Genomic DNA, 19,919 nt, shown 5'->3' on the forward strand with positions numbered 1-19,919 from the left:
GTCTTTTACATCACTTTGTCTCAGTGAGAAATGTAACATTTCATATGCAAATACACGGTAATGAAGTCATTTGTAAGATGTTCACTCAGTGTCAGCCACACATTTGATGAATCTTTAAAACTGTGCAGGTGTAAATAGGTGAGTCAGTCTAAATACAGTACATTTCATACACACAATGCATTTTCCTGTTTTGTCCAGCAGATGGTGCTTTTTAAAGCAAATGACTGCCTCTGCATTTGTACTTGGTGGCCAGCCTCTAACTCTCCTTGCTTCTTGCCCTGTGTTCCTTATAACAGTAAATATTAATCTGAGGTTATAGACAAGGGGGCTGTTAAATAGCTGACATCAGTGCTCAGCAGCTTCCAGAATGTTGTAATGACCACTCTCGATCCTGTTAGCTTCTGGTTGCACAGCATTACGTAGTGCTTGATGAAGCTTTAATGCTAATGTCTTTGTCATATAAACACATTTTGGGTTCAGGGAATGAGGTAGTCGGTGAGTGATTTAATTGCAGAGGCGCATATGTTTGAGAGCCGCATGTGTGTGAGAGAGCCTTGTTGCCTGCTTGTCTGAGAGCGATAGTTTTTATGGGTTTGTGTTGTGTTGGCAGGGACACTGTGAATTATTTCTCACAATGATCCTGATCTGTGGGTCCTCTGTTAAAGCTGAGGGATTGTAAACCTGTGCTTGTCTGTACATTATAAAGGAATGCTACCGATGACCGAAGGAACTGCTCACATAACATACAGATGCCATTACATAACCAAGTTTGCTGCATTGTGTCAACAAGAGAAATGACAGTCTGATTGCACGGCACTTTCCGAACTCGGAACTAGATGGAAATTTTCTCTTCTTTAGGCAGCCACTGAAAGGGAAGGAGCAAAAAGTGGGCTCCCTGAAAGTGTTTGGACTGTAAATCTGTGCTGCAAGAGGTAGCCACACATCTTTGTGATTAGGTAAAACCTCAAAGGCCTTTCATGTGAGCAATCTGTAAAACCTCAGTGGGCACATCCTGTGAGGTATGCAGCTCAATCAAAGGCAATGTGTCCTGCTCAACCTCTTATTAAATACACTCGATTAAGACTTATTTCCAGCAGCTGTGCGGGAAAGCTGTGCAGGAGAGACATCTACCTCCAGATAGACACACTTTTATACTTGTTTCTGTGGAGATAAAATGCCTTTTGTGGATACAAGTGAGTACTCGGGAGTGTTTGTGTATATTTGGAAAATCTTCTTAGCTAAAGTGAACATGTTGCTCTGAAATATTTTCCAACATCTGCCGCCCATCAGGATGTCTGCTTTCTGAGCCACTGCTGCATTCCTGAGCCACTCCCTCTACCTGGATCAAAAAAAAAAAAAAGAAACCTCTCGGTCGTTGCCCCTGAGCTCTGCTCTCCCTACCCCAGTTCAAACTGCACTGTAGGTATTTATTTATTCCAGGTGAAAGCATCTGCCATGAAATCCTGTGTTTCAAAAAGAAAATTAACCAACATCCTTTTCAGACTGATACTTATTGTGCTCTTTAATTAAGCATTTCATATTCATGGGTTTTTAGGTACCTTGGGGTCATAAAAACCTACAGGCTTAAAGCACGCAGGACCAATCTGAGCTCATGTAAACATAAGTAATGAAAACACCAGAGCGGGAGTCAAGTGGTGTTTGTGACAGTAGCAACACACTTTTCAGTTTCAGTAGCTGGAAAACTGAATTAGAAGTTCCTATGACCACAGAAGCAACAGAAGCTATGTTCCCCCTGTTTCCTGTCCTTCCCCTATTTCTACCTCATAATAGTATTTCTTAATGCCTGTTATACTGAAACCTGGAAGACAGACTTTAGCCCTTTCTACTTTGCATGGCTGTTTACAACTATTTAGCAGACCCCTGCAGTTTAAGAGCCAACAGATGCTAATGCAACTAATTCACTTTTAAAGGCAGCTGCTAATGAATTAGGTCAATTTGGTAGTGCTAGTCCGCTGTGAAAAAAAGCTTACCCGGGAATGCATTCTTTGTATACAGCTCATTGTATACAATAATAGTCATTGTCCCCCTTGCATGGTGTCTAATCCCAGCCCATTCAGACAGCACTTAAGATTCTTGGCATACTCCCATACTCATTGCTACTCGTGGACTTAATCTTTTTTTTTTTCCCCTCTCAGAATCAGTCAAGTGTATGGCTTAGCCAGATCAAATGAAAGCAAGCTAGCTCGCTGCAGAATGGCATTCCAAAGCACTAAAAAGTCAGGAGAGAGAGCCTCCAAGGTTGTGTTATATAAGAACAGACCGACCCTGCTCAGTCTCTGTCCGTCTGAGAATCTGTTGGGTTTAAAGAATGATATAACAGGAGGATTTTCTTTGGAAATAGTGGCTTTAAATATCCTCCCCCTGCCCTGTGCATGTGAGCATTGTACTTTGTTTGCACCGTTCTGCAGAGTAGTTTGAACAGACTGAACTCAGGCAGTGTCGTATTTCATAAATAAATCAGTTTTATTTGTGGCATATAAAATTAAATCATTTTTACAATTTATTCCAGTATGACACATAATATCCAAATAAAGTAGCTACATTTCTTGATAAATAATATTAATAACAATAATAAAAACATTCATTCATCCTTTGACATGTTTCGCTTTGTCTTTTTTTCATGAAGGGAGTTCAATAGCTGCCACAAAACATGAACAATAATGCCCACGTCAGAAAGGAATGAAACCACACACTTGCTAAACAAGTCCAGAGGTTACATTGCGGTGTGTTGTTCTTAAGATACAGGATGGTATGCTAATTGAAGTTGCGTATGTGCATATCTACATATACACACACAAGTCTACAGTCTGGGTCATGTCTGATGTAAAGGATCAAAATATACACAGTGAATTGATATCAGCGACTAACATAAATGTACAAATATTAATTACATATTGCTCCATAACGAAGCTACTTCTGATGCTCCATTAATATGAAGCAGTTCTTAGTTAAGAATGCTGATGTAGTCACAGCAAACAGTGCACTTCATAAAGTCCTCATGATGTAAGCCCACAATTCCTTGGGAATCTAGTTACAACAAGAAGCTGGTAGTTGATTGATAGTCTATTTACACCCCTGCATTCATCTGGACTGCCATTGGCTGCCAGTGCTGCGGATCATCTCTTTCTCTTGCTGAGGGGTTTGGACGTTCTTTGCCAATCAGTCTCTGAACTTGTGGATGTCGTTGGAGAGGCGGTAGAAGGGGTAGGAGGCTTCGTTGGCATGGGGACAATTGTAGGTGCACTTGCAGGACTCGATCATCATAATGTTCTTGTTGAAGGTCTCTCCGTCCTCGCAGAGGAACTTGACACGGATGGTTCTGGTGTCATGGGGGCTGCAGCAGCGGCCGTCCACGCAGGCGCCGCAGTACTTTGGCCTGTACTTCTTCAGGCTGGAGCAGCCGGCATAGGTGAACTTGACCGGCTGGCTGGATTTCTTGGTTCTGCTGCACTTCTTTCCTTTCTGCAGAGGAATAAATAACAAGGAGATGGAGATTAGTCATGCACTCAGACCCACAAGAGGTGCATTTACAGTACCATGCAGGTCTCCATCATATTCAGTCATGGTGGCTCAAGCTTACCTTCAGACTGGAGTAAGGTGACTGGGTGCATGGCCGCACTTCACAGATTCTTGTCTCCTTGACCAGCTTGCACTCGCTGTTGTTGTTGGTGACTCTGGTGGAGATGCCTGTTCCACAGCTCTTGGAGCACTGGGACCAGGGTGTGGTTTGGACAATGCACTTCTGGTTGTCAAACATGTGGACTTCAGGCTGTGGTCTAAAGGCTGTGATTAAAAGAAGAAATAAAATTTAAAAAAAATAACATTAGCAACTTAAAATCCTTCATATTGCAAGATATTCTATTTTATATCCGGAACATTTCTAGGATGAAAAACAGCTTTCTTACCAGCTAGAGACTTGAGTCCTCCCTTCACGATAGCAATGAGCTCGTTCCTGTTGGTGAGGTCTTTTTCCGACTCATCAGTCATCATGTCTTTGCCAAAGATCTTCTCCAGGATGTCTGTCTCCATGCCATTATCACACGCCCACTCCTCACAGCACTGGCCTGCTACCTTGACCAGTCTTGGGTTGGCACAGCCCAGGTTGGGCAGGGAGAGCTCCTGCGGGCACAGTGGGACACATCCCACTGCCCCATCGATGCATGTGCACTGGTGTTTACAGTTGGGCTGGAAGCTCTCTCCGTTCTGGTAGATCCTGCTGTTGTACTCGCAGGGTCTGCCCTCTGACTTGGCTGCAAGGGGAGAAAAACAGGAGGAAAGGAATGTTATTCTTTCCTGCTCTAAACGTCTGCTGAACACATCACATGGCTGCCAGGTAAGGATCAGTTAAACTGTGAAATTCTTCAGGCTGCCTGAGGAGTCTCTTTCCCTTCACAGTGGGCTGTCTGTACTTTGAGGTTTAGTCTAAGTGTCCTTCTATCTGCATTCCACAGTGCTGAAATGGGTCTACTGATTTAAAACACACCTTACTTAAAGAAAAAAAGACATGTGGAGCTGACGGTCTTTATACATACCTCGGCAGATGCCACGGGTAGTAGCAGCAGCAAAGCTGGCCCCAAAGTTACACTCCAGCCCTTTAGTGTGGTCACAAGGCTCGGTCAGGCTGCAGTCCTCGTTCAGCTGCCTGGCGCAAACTTTGCAGCAGCCGCAGCCGTCCAGGACGACGCTCACGCCGGGTGCGCACTTGGGCATCTCCATAGGACACTCACACACGGAGGGGCAGGAGGAGGAGGAGGAAGAGAGGACCTGTACAGCCAACAACCAAATCTTCTGTTAAAGACTGAAACTTTAAAGGCACGCCACACAGCACATCCCACAAATATCGAAAAGCTATCCTCACTTCATCCCGTTTAAAGAAACGTGCTCATGTCCCTTGTCATTAGGCTAAACACAGGAAACTCTTTCAGATTGAAATAGAGAAATGACTCACCATATTAAAGCTCCCAAGGAAGGTAACGACAACAGTAAGCATCAGCATCTTGGGGATAAAATTTCTTCTGCGTGTTCAAGAGGAATCCTGGTCCCAGTTTTATGAAAAGTTAGTTATAGTCTGTCTTCGGAGGAGTCCTTAGGTATTCCCTCGCTCAATCGTCTTGTCTTGATTTGTTGCTGGTAGTCTCTGGTGTTAGAGGCTCCTTTAGAGTAGTTGAAGCTCTCGGTAAAGCGGTTGCAGTCTGCTGAGGTCCGGCCACCTCCGGCCTTTTATACCGTAGTGGGAAGCTGACGTCGTTCCTGGGCTGCCTGCTGAACTGTTCCCAAACTATGCCAGGAATGTTTCTCGGCGCATTTTCCATCCAAGACCTAAGCTCCACCCTGTCTAAACCTTTCTCTCTTTTTTTTTTCTTTCTCAAATGGATTTTCCCCCCCTGGATCCCATCTGAACACACTTTTCCGTCTCACATTTTTCCCTTCTTGTTTATCCCCCCTTTCATTTTCTTCCTCTGCTCGCTTCTCACATCTATCAACTCGAGTTCAGAGGACTTTTCTGTAGAAGTAGTGGAGTTTAGGTGCTTTATTGTAACTTTCCCCCCCTGTGATTGTCTTTTCACTTTATAGACAAATGAGTGAAAAAGACAATTTGGCATTTTATAACTTATTGGTTTGAGTGCGTTCTATGTCTTTAAACGGTTATCATGTGATTAAAAACATAATAAATCATGCCAAAGAATACCCTAAAGTAGTATGTAGAAAACGTGCCAAAAAATAAGGTGCCTTTTCTGTATCACAATACAGTGTCCCCTTAGGAATAATGGACTTCTTGTCATTTTTGTGACAGTAATGCTTTTTGATGATTAAAACAATTAGTTAACTACAATTTATAGCATGTTGCAGTGGCCACGTTTAAAATAGCGTGAGTTTTTTTTTCTCTTTGAGTCTAAAGGTGTGGGCAGAAATACGTTTAACAGCGTCTATTTCTGGCTTTCCAGTGCCTTCAGAAGAGCTAAGCGTTTCCAGATGCGCACCAGAGCTCAGACGTAACAATATTGCCATATTTGGTATGGCAGTAGCCTACATTATTAACATATTTCTCTCCCTTTGGCCAGCAGACCACAAAGCATTCCTGACAGCTTAAAGGCTTGTTAAATATGTTCTTCATGCAGGGAAATTCCTTTGCATTCATTCCTTGAGGCAATTTGACTTTTCACGCAATGTGTCCATCACGTCTCGGAGGGGGGAAAGGGGGTCCCGTTGTAGGTAAAGTGATCCAATTTTCCACCAGGGATGTTGTGGTGTTGGTGGGGGGAGACAAATTGTTGGTCTTTGTCTCTACTTTCTTTTTTCTTTTTTCTTTTTTTTTACATCGGGGGTCTCAATAAGTCCTCTCCACTGACGTTTTCAAATTATTCCGATTGATGAAAACTTTCACCAGATGGAAACGAAATGCGTAAAGACGCAACATGAAACCATTATTATTTCCATGAACGGCTGGCAGATTCCAAAGAGGACATTTTGCATGCGGGCAGATTGTTTATTTGTGTTTATAAGGATCGGATATTTCACGTCTCTCTCTCTCTCCCCCTTTTTAAAATGACGATACACTGAGACAGCAGCAGTGAACAAGACGGCTGGAGAGCTTCTCCGGTGAGTTTGGACTTATTTTATTTATTTATTTTTTCTGCGGACTGTAGTTGACATGAGATATGAATCAGCTTGTATCTGCAAAACCATGAATCATCACCGTGCTCCCGTTAAATGAATATGAGTCATAGCAGCTGAAATAGATTCTTAACAGATTCATTCAGCAAACGTTGTGGACAGGTTGAACACTGTAGCTTTTTTAAACTTTCTCCTGGCAGACTATCTGGGCTTGTGTTGTAGATATTTATGTTTTTTATGTAGCCTAAAGAATGACCAATGTCCAAATGTCAGTGCATACTTATATGATATTAATATGATTAGCCTACATTGTGAACAGATCCATATAGCCTGAGTCAGTGAGAGGTTTTCGATTGGAGGTGTGCCTCTGTGTGTGTGTGTGTGTGTGTGTGTGTGTGTGTGTGTGTGTGTGTGTGTGTGTGTGTGTGTGTGTGTGTGTGTGTGTGTGTGTTTGCAGCCTATTTGGATAGGGGGTGTGTCTTTTTGAGCAAATGTGCAATGATGTCTGTACAGTGTGTATTTCCAAGCTGCATTATGCTAATGTGCGCCCATTTGCTTATGTTAATGTCAAATTTAAGATGTTAAAGGGACACTATTGAGTTCACACATCAACATCAGTTTGCTCCTCATGGCAAGTACAACTATGAAAACAGCTTTAAAAAAAAAGGGTTATTATAAAAAAAAGTTATAATAACATGCTCATGGTTGCATATGGGAAATGTCGGATGCAGATTGATCAAGGCACCAAAAGTTTGAATATCTTGGCTGTCGATTTTGATCATTTTTACCTTACTGTCTCTCATGAATCTCCTAATTTTGTAGAAGTGCAATACCAAATTGGTGGAATACCCCTTTAATGTATCTCGCTGTTTGTACAGCAGGTCTTATGTCATGCTTTGTTTGAACGTCCTCTACTATGTTGACCTAAAGTCTCTCCAGTGTGTGTATGTGCATACTGTATGTGAGTTCACATACGTGCGTATGGCCGCATGTGTGCATCCGACTGTGTGTTATGGTGATAGGAAACAGTGTTGTCATTGTACGTCAATGGAGAATAACACGCAGTAATCTTCATTCCTTAATTACCCATTAGGTTTAGGAAATATTCCAAAAGCTGGACATGCTTCTCCATGTTGCAATTGCCCTGGCATAATAGTTTCCACTAAGGCTGTCTGAGAACCCTCATCACACACACACACACACACACACACACTCCCCAACATGAGGAGGGGGGTCTCTTTCCTTTACAGAAATGACCTTTGGATTATGCTCACAGCTCTGTAGCATGGTTATCCGAGCAGCTCCACAACCTCCAATCTCTCAAAAGGTTCACCAAAGTTTGAGAGAGATTATTGTGCGTTGTGTTGTGGCTCAATGTATTGGAAACTCATTGTCAGATCCCACCAGGGGCACTCACAGTTGAAGAGACAGCGGCCCTCAGAATTGGTCCTCAGGAAGTCTGTGGCGGGCAGCCCTCAGCATCCCCATTTATGTCCAAGTGACAGATGGAACAGAACAGGATGGCCCGGCATGTTTAAACAACAGATTCCATTGTAGTATATTCAAGATAAATGTCATAACTGGTCACTGGTATGCAGTGTGTGCTGGTAACACTTCCTTTCTCTGTCAGCGCATGGAGCAGCAGGAAGTCTGCTGAGTTATAGCCATTCTTGTGTGAACGAGGTCAGCGATGAGGCCAACGATTAAAATACTGAATCAAGTTTTGAAGTAATGTAGATTTGAAAAGGCAGAACTCTGTTAATCATAGATTCACGTCAATTTCATTGGATTTGTAACATTTGCTGAATCTTTAAAAGGAAAAAGGCGCAGTCCAGGCTTAATAGATATGTTCAGCCATTTTGTCTTTGTTGTCTTGGCATAATGAAATGAAAAGGCCTTGAGTGAGGAGGGCTGTTTAATAATCTTGTAAAAGCACACTTTGTTGTGTAATTTCTTCCTCCAAGATTATTATGCCTAAAGCTGTGCCCATTTTTACTTGAAACAATTCCACTTCTGTCTGATCTTGTGCATACGACCAGCACATGGCCATAGCATATCTCCTGTTAGTGATATTCGTGACATTTTTCGACATATACATTCACTGTGGGTCTGTTCAAAGGGATTGTAGCTAGCGCCGAGCTGGCATTTGGCTAACAAAAAGAAGCTAGAGGTGTTTTTTTGTGTTCTTGTGCAGCAAAATTACTTACTTACTTCCTATGCATGCGAATGTATGTGTTGTCAAAAATAATTGTCCACATTTTGCCTTCTCAGCTTAACAGATACATCATCTTCAAAACACTCATTGCAGTGATGGGTTAATTTAGTGTAAAAATCAAACATTCCTCTGCGGTGGGCATTTTTAAAGATATTTTTTTGGCATTTTAGGCCTTTATTTATATAGGACAGATGAAGACATGAAAGGGGAGAGAAAGGGGAATGACATGCAGCCAAGGACCACAGGTCGGAGTCGAACCCACGGCCACTGCGTCGAGGAGTAAACCTCTATATATGGGCACCTGCTCTACCAGGTGAGCTACCCTGGCGCCCTGCGATGGCCATTTTTGGATATCTAACCCCAGCATCACATTGTCTAAGCTTTCCCCTTGTGGATGTTTCTACAACCTTTTAGGGGTTTCTTTGACTCCATTTTGGGTCTAAGTGCAACGTAATACCTAAACAACTAGTTTTAACAATAGTGTGTGATGATATATGTCACTTTACTCTTTCCTCAAGCCTCTTAACAAAACTGACATGTACTCAAAAAATGTCTTAGATAGCTGAAAAACAGCTTGAATCGGACACAATTGAAGCTGCTATTGAAATGCCTCAAAATACAATCCTTTCCATCTAGTAACATACATTTTTTTATCATTTCATGTCATGTCATTTCATCACTTTATTCTTTGGCATAATTAAGTTAAAAAAACGTCCCTGACTGCTTAATGTTAAGTATGCTCCGTGCACCTGGTGTAATCACGCATGCATGTCACTTTAGACGTCTAGGATCTCATCATGAGTCCAATCATACTAAGAGGTGATGCTTTTTGGTGCCGCTTCATCCGCAGCTGGAGGATCGTGTCTGCTTCCACTCATTTCTTTTATAGTTTCACAATGTACCAGCCAGGTGTGCCTGAAGTATGAGGGCTTTCCTTCATCTAAAGTAACCCAAATTCCTCAGCACGGAGAGAGAAAAGAGAAAGAGAGGGTCTTTTCTTGGGCCACGTCCATCCGTGATGAGGAATGATGGAAAAGAAAGAAAGTCTGGGTGGGGGCAGGTGTTAGTGTTAGGAGGAGGAGGGTGGTGGGGGTGGTGGTTGGCGATCCTGGCTGGAGTGGAAAAAGGAATGTGGGGCTCCTGGAATGTTTAGAGCAGTCGGGGATAATTGAGTGAATTTGGAACAAGAAAAGACAAACCGAGGTCCCGCGGTGGAAGAATGTGTTTCTGGGACGTCTGAAGAAACATTCCATCCATTCAGACAGTTTCAGGCCCAGAATCTTCCTTAGATGGCACCATAGGGAATATAAACCCCCTCCCTTCCTCCGCCTATACACACACACACACACACACACACACACACACACACACACACACACACACACACACACACACACACACACACACTTACTAACACTGCTCTTCCTTTCACACTCCTTGCCCTACTTCTCACACTGCAGGACAAGCAGACATCCCCCCTTATATATATATCCTTTGTCCTTGAAGTTAGTGTACATTATTTCATAAAGTATGCCAAGAGTGAAGCAGTTGCATATGTCTCCAAATTCTTAGGTTCAGGAATAGAGATGAGCTCAGTCTTTCTTTCTTGCTTTTTACTTCTAACAGTTGAGACATATTTTAACAAAGCATAGGAAACAAGTGTGTATGCATCTCTTACTCTGAGTCTCAACTGGTTTTATGCCCTGAGCTTTATGCAGATCCAGATATGACAACATTATTGTTGTTTGCAGTAATGGTAATCAATTTCTCTCATTTTGTCCTCTGGGACACCCATTACAAATATATAATTTCCTATGTCCATTACTTGTTTAAGTCTAGGAGGTTCCACCGTTTTTGCAGGCAACCATTAAAGGTTGACACAGACACTACTTCCTCTATTATCACACCAAGATATAACCTAAAATGTCATATAGTCAATGTCAAGTCAATATTTCCATAAAAGCAGAAGATGTGTGAATGATTGGCATCCACGTGCCAACACAACCTCTAACACTGCTGTTAAGCATGAAATCCTTTTTTTTAAATGATATTGTATTTTCATATTCTTAACAAATTTATTTGGTTCTTGATACCACTCATTTTAATGTGTAGATAAAGCAGATGTCAGCAACTCAAAGTAACCTTTTTTTCTGGAAAGCATTTTATATAAATCATACTATTAACAGCAACATTTTCTAATATAGTGGTCAAAATACAAACTTCACTATGTGGATTGTGGATGCAAACTAAATAAATTTTTGAATTGACTAATTGTTAGATCTAATCCAAACTGCTTGTTTTGTTCTTATTGCTTTGGTCTAATTGATTGCTAAATATTGAAGCTGCATGTGTTTACACATGCAGCTTCAATCTATCTATTACCAATTACCAATCTATTACCAATCTATTACAATAGATGGAGAAATAGCGGAATTCGTTCATGAAAAGAGTTTGACTTGCAGGCTCTGCTTTGCTGGTCCCGTGTGAAATGGATCGAGCCATTATAGGTTCAGTGTGTTTCGACTGTCACTTGTTGGTCTGAACGCCTCACTGACGATTGACAGACTCGTACGCTACACGTGATGGTCGGTGCGCGTCACCGAAGCGCTGTCGCTCGCCTGGAGACCGGAGCGGGGCTGACTGACACTGTGTGTAGCAGGCTACTGTAAATAAAGAATACAAACCCAACAAAACTAGCAGGGAACAAATAAGCAAGCCAGGCAGCATCGGGTTAAGTGACAGTAGTTTCTCTCATTCATTCGTCGAGTTAGTCTGTTAGGGTGTTTTCAGTCCTTTTGTTTCTGATTTGAGCGTGCCAAGTAAAGGGAAAGCTAAACATGGCTGGTTTAATGGTCGGTTTTGGTCACTACACCCACGCCGTCGTCCGGGGAATCCCGGCGTCCCTGGCCAAAGAAGCGCTCCGGAGCAGCCAGTCGGAGGTGGACGTGGTCAACGCGCGGAGGGAGCACGAGGCGTACGTCGAGGTCCTGGGGACGAGGCTCGGGCTGGAGGTGGTCGAGCTCCCCGCGGACGAGTCGCTCCCGGACTGCGTGTTCGTGGAGGACGCGGCCGTGGTGTGCGGTGACACGGCGCTCATCACCAGACCCGGGGCTGAGAGCAGGAGGAGAGAGGTAGGGAACTGGGCAGCTTCTTCATCCACAGCATGATTCAATACACCGACAAAATAAAAGTTTGATTTGAAAGTGGAGAGGAAGGCGTCATATCCCCCCTTCGTTTTCCTGGTGTGTCCACTTGGCACGCAATTAATATCTAGTCTGCAGCGGAGCATGCGATAACCTAGTGATAAATGCATTGTTATGGTGGCTGATCTATGTGACAAGTCTTTAGGGGATTATTAGCATTGTTTTATAGAATATATGTTTCCTGTAAAGGCACTATGTTCCCCTCGAAGTCTTTGAGTTAGTTCATAATTAACTCACTCCAGCTGTTTAATAACCAAGTTAATTCTGCCAAAAATGTGTGAGACTGAAGTTTTAGGAGGGTTTATCCTGCATGAGGCCTACGTACATCTCTGAAAGCTGTACATTTCACCACCACGTCGTGCCATATCGAGATCCCATTCTAACCATATTTTGTGCACCAACCTATTTAAGGGGATTATTAGGTATGAGGCAACGCCCATTTGAAAGAAGACAATGTGTATTTTAATTTTTTTTTAAATATATAATATGTGCTTGTGCTGCACTATGCATTTTCCCATTAAGGCGACATTTTGAAAAATATAGATTTTTTTGCACGTTAAAAGTCTACATAATGCACTTTTCTTGGTAATGAATGTACTATTTGATGTCCGTTGTCACTTCATATTGTATGTAGGCTGTCAATAGAAGTCATGGGATGTGTGCAAAGCACCCTAGAAGGACTTACTTCATAACAGTTATTGGCTGATTAGAATCATGACAAGACCTGAAGAAGAAGAAAATATAGACCTGTATTTTAGGAACTGGCTCTGACTGACTGCTTTATGGCAACTGAAATTAGTGAATCAAGACATTTTTTGAAAACAAAACAACAGTGTGAGCGCACTGGTTTCCTAGTGAGGGTAGCTGCAATGTAGTGTGTGTGTGTGTGTGTGTGTGTGTGTGTGTGTGTGTGTGTGTCTGACAATGATTGAAACGGTAGGACGGCTTCTGTGAAAGCCCCTGTCATATCACATCAGAGTCACTTTACTTGGCTCACTGGTGCTAATGGTCCCCAGCCCCACTGGCGGCAGGGATACTGATTGGAAAAACTCGGCGCTGCTACCTTCACCCACCGCATTTCATTTATTCTGAACATGCTACAAGTTACATTAGCATGCACATGTGCACACGCAATCAGCACTCTCCCAAAACCCTTTCTCACATTTAAATTGTGAGATTTTTCATATTTATAAAGCGATATAATTGATTTGTTTTTTTGCCCCTGCTCTGGTAATAAGAGGCGTCAGCTGTGATGAATTATAAATTGGCAAAGTGTGAGGTACTAGAGACAAAATAATGTTTTCAAATACAGGACAGTAAAAATCACAGATGACTTGATTGTCTCGGGCAGAATTATAAGTGATTATAAATGGATACTTGTGTTCATAATGACATAATATGTCCTGTGAAAAATGACATTTAATTACCGTTTTATTGGGAGTTAAAGTGCTGGCCTGCTGGATGCGCTGTTAAAAAACAACAAAATGACCTTTTCACATTAAAGTGAGCATAAAGGCTTTTTGGGAGAGTGATCTTTTAATGATTTAATCTAGTTTAATGATATAATATTAGTGCCTTTTTGTTTGTACGCAGCTGAAGAATAACGTATACTAACCACACTCACAATTGTGTTGCTCATACCACACAGTATAATTCATCATAAGCACATTATTTAGAAGTATAGTTCTAACTATCAAACCTGAGATGCCGTTCGTGGTGAGGCAGAGATGTATCATTGTCAGCATCACAGAAGTACTCAATAATTACAGGTGCTATTGCTTTTATAACAGTAGTGTAAAAAAGTTTTCTTCAAGCAGTTGCCGGGCGTGCTGTTTACAACAGCTGCCATGGCAACAGATAAGCAATAAGCAATCAGCAATGCAGGAGCATGTCTCTCACCAGTCGCTTTGCTTGCCTGAACTTCCCTTGTGTGTAACATATCGTGAAATAAGTATAATGCTTGCACTTTGCTAATGTTATTGTGAGTTTAAGAATAGTGCGTACACTTACAGTGTGAGCGCTGCCTCATTATTCACCTACGAACAGATGGCGCTGTAATTGTCAGGTACATATTTTTTGAGCTGAGAAATCATGGGAAGTGGTAAACAGCAGTTCTTTGTCTTTTTTTTTTTTATAAGCCCTCTTGAGTAAAAAATCCTTTTGCTGGTGGAGGTGAACTATTGTGTGTGATCAATCACTTCCTGTAGACGTGACAGATGCTTTTCCTGCCTGCTTGGTCAGTTACAATTATAGCATAATGTTTGAAGGCTCTGCCTAGAAGTCTTCAGACATGCCTGTGTTGAAATAATTAGCATCTCCCATTCCCTGGTGGTTGAATGGTTAGGGTTGATTTTCCTCACATGGTTACCTCAACATCCTTGCATGCTGCATCACAACATCTTAATGCTGTGCCACTAGTTCAGTATAAGACTTGATTCCAAGAGAATCAAGCTTTTTATTCTCAGGAATAAACAAACATCTTGGGTGACTTTAATTGGATGAGTCTGTTTTCTAACCCAAAAGATTAATGAGAGACTGTCAGGAAATGGCTTTTCTATCTACTGCATGGTTGGCCGGGGCCTTGTCCATTTCCGCTGCCTTGATTCGTATATGTTCAGCCCCCTCAGTCTTCCATTTATTGCTGGCAATTTACTGCCAAAATGTATGAGGCAAGATTCAGTTGGTTTTAGTTGCAGTTAGAAGAACCGGTTTGTCATTAACATGAGTGGTTATTTAACTTTTGGAAGCCAATTTGGAGTCATGCAGACACTAATGTACTGTAGGGGCAAGTGAGTAATTCTCTAATCTTGATTTTATAAAGACAAACATAAATGCAGCTTACTTTATCATTAGCCAGAATAGTTATATGTGCTGCCAGTTAAATCTGGACTTTGTCCAAATCCTTTGGACTGTCAGGGGGGGGAAACATTCTAAACTTCAAACTCTGAACAGATAGTGTGGAGTGCAGGTGTGCAATGCAGCAGGGAAATTGATGTGGAATTTCAGTGGTGCTCTTATCTAAATTGGGAGGAATCACTTGTTATCATTTTATTTTGTTTTTCACGCTGTGGGATTTAGTTGTTGGTCTATTGGCCTCATCCATCAGGTCTGCTTTGAGTTCCCCTTTCTTCTATTCCTCTAATCGTCTTGTAGACTCACAATTTGGCTTCACACAATTTGATCATTCTCCCCTCTGCCTTTTAAAAGGGGCGGCCACCACTTTTTTTGTAATTGATTGTATCCATTGTAGATTTCATTATTGTTCAACTGCATAAGACAATATGGAATGGAATAAGATACATAAACATTTCTGAAAGGTTGCAGGCATCTCATCCATTAGGCTGTGGCTTAAAAGCTTTGTTATCGGGGGACATGCTTGTCTAAATGGACTGCATGATTGTTCACTGCAGACTGAAGCATTGTCTAAAACACTCCGACAAAGAGCCAAAGTTAATTATTTCAGAATACTAAACACTAGTCTGATATGTGGAAACTGTTCACCAAGTTGGATGCAGAGCTGCAGATTGTCAGGTGGCACTTATTGTGAACTCATTTAGGAATCATAATTAAATGGCAAAAGTATTGTATGCCTCAGCTACTTTGTGATGAAATGATAAGCCAAATATTTTTCTTAATCTTGAGCTTTTTCAGAATCGAGATGAAGAAAAATTTCCCAAGGCCGACAGGAATGAATTCTTAAATACTGTTATGAGCTTTGAATATATGTCATGGCCCCATGAATCTTAAGTATAGTTTAAAGTTTCAATTTGACAGCATACAATCATTTTCTTATTGTACACAGCTACTGCAGTGTGATAACATGGCAGAGGGACTGACCCACAGACCGTTTCAAACACATCTGATGCGCATTTCGATTTTTCAGCCTGATGATAAACATTATCCTAGCTTTTGGTTAAAGTTGACTGTCTGTTTTTAAGGCACTCCTTGTGCCTCGAAGACTGACTAGACGCTCCACAAAATAAAGTGTCACTGAGATGTATTCTGCATGCACTGTAAGATTGCCTTGAGAATATTTCCCAGGTCTGATGACAACATTTTAATTTTTCTGCCTGACCTGACCTTAACTGTTGTTTGCAGAGTAGCAAATGTTGCCAAACTTTCCTTCCTGTCACCTCCACTGTCTAAATTAGCCTCGTGAGACCGTCCTGATCTCGCGAGCTCCAGTTTTCCACTCGCAGATCAGTCTGGCATCTTGAGATAGAGAAAATTTGGAGCTGTTAGCCAAACGACCGGGCCAATCAGCGTTGAGGCGGGTTAAGTGGTGATAGACAGATGGTTTATCCAATCAGCTAACCAGTATTTTCAGACAGCGGTAGCCCCAATTCTGTTAGCCACTCGCTAATGCTTTTTTTCTCTTGGATCCTTCTTTTGGAATATGGTCCAGGAACCTGAAATGGTGCCTTTTATTCCTAAACTGTCATTACACAAATGGCAAATATCCTTTACCGACATGTTGCTTGCTTGCTGAGCTAACGAGCTATGCTTTGCCTGCAGCAGCAGGGGCGGGCTTGTGGTTGTATTTTCATACGCTTCGTGGATCTGATTAGTTGATTTGGCCCGTCTATCACCAACATAGGTGATAGACAGATGGTTCATCCAATCAGCTAACCAGTATTTTCGCCCCTTTCCAAAAGTTCTCCAACGGAAAGTTCCCAGATGGATATGCCGAGCAAATGCGAAGCAATCCATCTGGCGGAGTCAGGTTATGTCTAAATAACAGATTCATAAATTTAAAGAAGAGTGAATCAAGCAGCTTCTTAATGCTTTAATAAAAAATGGCCTCAATTATTTATTAACCCCAATTCCAATGAAGTTGAGACATTGTGTAAAACGTAAATAAAAACATAGTACAATGGTTTGCAAATCCTTTTCAACCTATATTTAATTGAATACACTAAAAAGACAAGGTATTTAATGTTCAAACTGATAAACTTTATTGTTTTTTTGCAAATATTCACTCATTTTGAATTTGATGCCTGCAACACGTTCCAAAAAAGCTGGGACAGGGGCAACAAAAGACTTCCACAGGTGAACAGGTTAATTGGAAACAGATGAGTGTCATGATTGGGTATAAAAGGAGCATCCCCAAAAGGCTCAGTTGTTCACAAGCAAGTATGGGGCGAGGTTCACCACTTTGTGAACAACTGCGTAAGCATATAGTCCAACACTTTAAGTTGGACACTTTAATTGCAAGGAATTTGGGGATTTCATCATCTACAGTCCATAATATCAAAAGATTCAGAGAATCTGGAGAAATCTCTGCACGTTTGCGGCAAGGCCAAAAACCAACATTGAATGCTCGTGACCTTCGATCCCTCAGGTGGCACTGCATTAAAAACCAACATCATTCTGTAAAGGATATTACCGCAAGGGCTCAGGAACACTTCGGAAAACCATTGTCAGTTAAAACAGTTCGTCGCTCTACAAGTGCAAGTTAAAACTTTACCATGCAAAGCGTAAGCCATATATCAACAACACCCAGAAACGCAGATTGCTTCTCTGGGCCCGAGCTCATCTGAGATGGACTGACGCAATGGGGAAAAGTGTGCTGTGGTCTGACGAGTCCACATTTCAAATTGTTTTTGGAAATCATGGACGTCATGTCCTCCGGGCCAAAGAGGAGAAGGACCATCTAGAATGTTATCAGCACAAAATTCAAAAGCCAGCATCTGTGAGGTATGGGGATGTGTTAATGCCCATGGCATGGGTAACTTGCACATCTGTGAAGGCACCATTTATTCTGAAAGGTAAATGCAGGTTTTGGAGCAACATATGCTGCCATCCAAACAATGTCTTATTTCTTACTCTTATTTCAGCAAGACAATGCCAAGCCACATTCTGCATGTGCTACAACAGCGTGGCTTCGTAGTAAAAGATTGCGGGTACTAGACTGGCTTGCCTGCAGTCCAGACCTGTCTCCCAATGAAAATGTGTGGTGCTTTATGAAGTGCAAAATAGGACAATGGAGACCCCAGATTGTTGAGCAACTGAAGTCGTACATCAAGCAAGAATGGGAAAGAATTCCATCTACATAGCTTCAACAATTGGTGTCCTCAGTTCACACTTATTGAGCGTTGTTAAAAAGAAAGGTGATGTAACACAGTGGTAAACATGCCCCTGTTTGCACAGCTTTTTTGGAACGTGTTGCAGGCATCAAATTCAAAATGAGTGAATATTTGCAACAACAAAAAAACAAAGTTTATCAGTTTAAATATTAAATATCTTGTCTTTGTAGTTTATTCAATTGAATATAGGTTGAAAAGGATTTGCAAATCATTGTATTCTGTTTATATTTACTTTTTACACAACATCCCAACTTCAGTGGAATCTGGTGTGGATGAATTCCCAGTGAATTGGATTGATTGGATACTGTCACTGCTCTCGCTAGATGCTCTGATGCAAGTTTTGAACTGCTGGCACTCTTCATGCCAATCAAAACTTGCATGTTTTTGCTTGCTTACATACTTTATTGATAGTTTTTCAGCACCAACTCAGGTAAAAGAGTTCATGTGTCTATATCCCTTTTTATATGTGATAGGGTAAAAAATGATTGGCTTGGGGTTTTATTGCAGTTCAGTCTGAACTAAAGGGACAGTTACTGGAGTCAGTTAAGGTAGCACAGAGATCAGGGCGCCACATAGCAGTATGTGTAGTTTGGCCCTATGTTACATATCTGGTAGTTAAGTGGTTCGTGGGTGGGAAGCCGTTCAGGGATCATGTCCAAATCCTAGTCCCTGGATGGTCCCTGCCCTTAGCAGCGACAGGGACAGCAGTATAGGAATTTGTCTGTCCAGATTTGTAGAAAATTAAAAAAGGCAGCAAAATGATTTTATCAGATATGTTCCATTGATTACTCTTGTTAGTACTGAGCATTTTATTTTATAAATCTTATGTATTTTTGAAGGGGAATGTATCAAAAAGTAGGTTACAATTCTGCTTTGTGACTGAAAGACAGAAGTGTTGGACAAATGTGGCCAAAATGAGTTTTCTCCACAGGATACCCGGGTTCACTCGCTGTGACAGAGCGAAGAGCAATCCCAGTCAAACTGCTGCTTCTCCACATTCAGACCAGGCAGTTAAAGGGCCAGTTTAGATAACTCTAACTCACGTATTTGGCAATGCAGATATCAAAGTGAAAAAGGCAAAGCATACATACTTACATTTTTTTGTTTTTTGAGATTTCAAAGGTCTCTTCCTTCACCAGCTAAAGCCACAAAAATTGCTCTTTGTGCTTGCTTTTTGCAAGACTTGGTGTTTAGAGTGGGCAAAAAGGTAAGCCTAATTTTAAACCAAAACTACTTCCAAAATATTCCTGCACTGCGTAATCTGCATGAATACAACTTTCACTGTGTCAGCTCACCACCTCAGTCCAAGCAGGTTGTCTGGAGCCTCAGAATTACCTAAACCAGCACATAAATTAAAATTGTAAGTGAAATTAGAGTTGCAACGGCAGCCAGCCTTGTATCTGCATGTTAATGGAGCCCAAAAACGGATAACGTCTAGAGAGAATTTTTGCAAGTGAGTTGTGATAGTTTTCCTTCAGCGGAAGTGAAGTTTAAGTTTGTTCTTTGAGAACATTACACCATAGGTGATTGCTGGTTAGGGCTGTAGGATCAGGGCAGGTATAATAATAATAATAATAATAATAATAATAATAATAATAATAATAATAATAATAATAATAAAAAGTGTCTCAAATGTTGATTAGGTTGGAGAGTTTGCACCTGTCAAACTTCATGTTGAAGGAAGGTGAAGGTACTGCACAGATGCAACACTGGATTCTCCCAAGTTTTAAAAGTTTCAGGGTTTACACCTTAAACCTTTTGGAAAGCTTACTCAAATAC

The 19,919-nt window shown here is 41.5% G+C and overlaps 2 protein-coding genes across 3 annotated transcripts in view; one reads left to right on the top strand and one right to left on the bottom strand.

The window, feature by feature from the left end:
- Positions 1-2,498: 2,498 nt before the first annotated feature.
- ccn1 (cellular communication network factor 1) lies at positions 2,499-5,229 on the bottom strand. The gene is made up of 5 exons (XM_039810763.1): positions 4,970-5,229; positions 4,554-4,785; positions 3,927-4,271; positions 3,602-3,804; positions 2,499-3,483 (listed from the first exon to the last, which is right to left on the bottom strand). The coding sequence occupies exons 1-5, from the start codon at positions 5,015-5,017 to the stop codon at positions 3,181-3,183; spliced, it is 1,131 nt and encodes a 376-aa protein (XP_039666697.1). The 5' UTR covers positions 5,018-5,229; the 3' UTR covers positions 2,499-3,180.
- An 889-nt stretch (positions 5,230-6,118) lies between these two features.
- ddah1 (dimethylarginine dimethylaminohydrolase 1) overlaps positions 6,119-19,919 on the top strand; it is an 82,019-nt gene continuing 68,218 nt past the window's right edge. Inside the window, exons 1-2 of one of the 2 annotated variants that reach the window (XM_039810765.1) lie at positions 6,119-6,234; positions 6,588-6,621. Coding sequence is in view for 1 of the 2 variants with exons in the window: in XM_039810764.1 (XP_039666698.1) it covers positions 11,689-11,982 (294 nt within the window). In the remaining variant the exon portion in view is untranslated. Of the gene's footprint in view, positions 6,235-6,587; positions 6,622-11,426; positions 11,983-19,919 lie in introns of those variants that run through there. The other variant, XM_039810764.1, reaches the window with a different exon arrangement.

The sequence above is a fragment of the Perca fluviatilis genome, chromosome 9, assembly GCF_010015445.1.
Source record: "Perca fluviatilis chromosome 9, GENO_Pfluv_1.0, whole genome shotgun sequence".
Lineage (NCBI taxonomy): Eukaryota > Metazoa > Chordata > Actinopteri > Perciformes > Percidae > Perca > Perca fluviatilis.

What these genes read in the sequence shown, in the direction of transcription:
- ccn1 (XM_039810763.1), bottom strand. Translation starts at nt 5,017, where the DNA reads ATGCTGATGCTTACTGTTGTCGTTACCTTCCTTGGGAGCTTTAATATG. An exon ending in AGGACTCAAGTCTCTAGCTG is followed by an intron (nt 3,805 to 3,926) that starts GTAAGAAAGCTG and finishes TTTTAATCACAG; the next exon opens with CCTTTAGACCACAGCCTGAA. An exon ending in CACCTTACTCCAGTCTGAAG is followed by an intron (nt 3,484 to 3,601) that starts GTAAGCTTGAGC and finishes ATTCCTCTGCAG; the next exon opens with AAAGGAAAGAAGTGCAGCAG.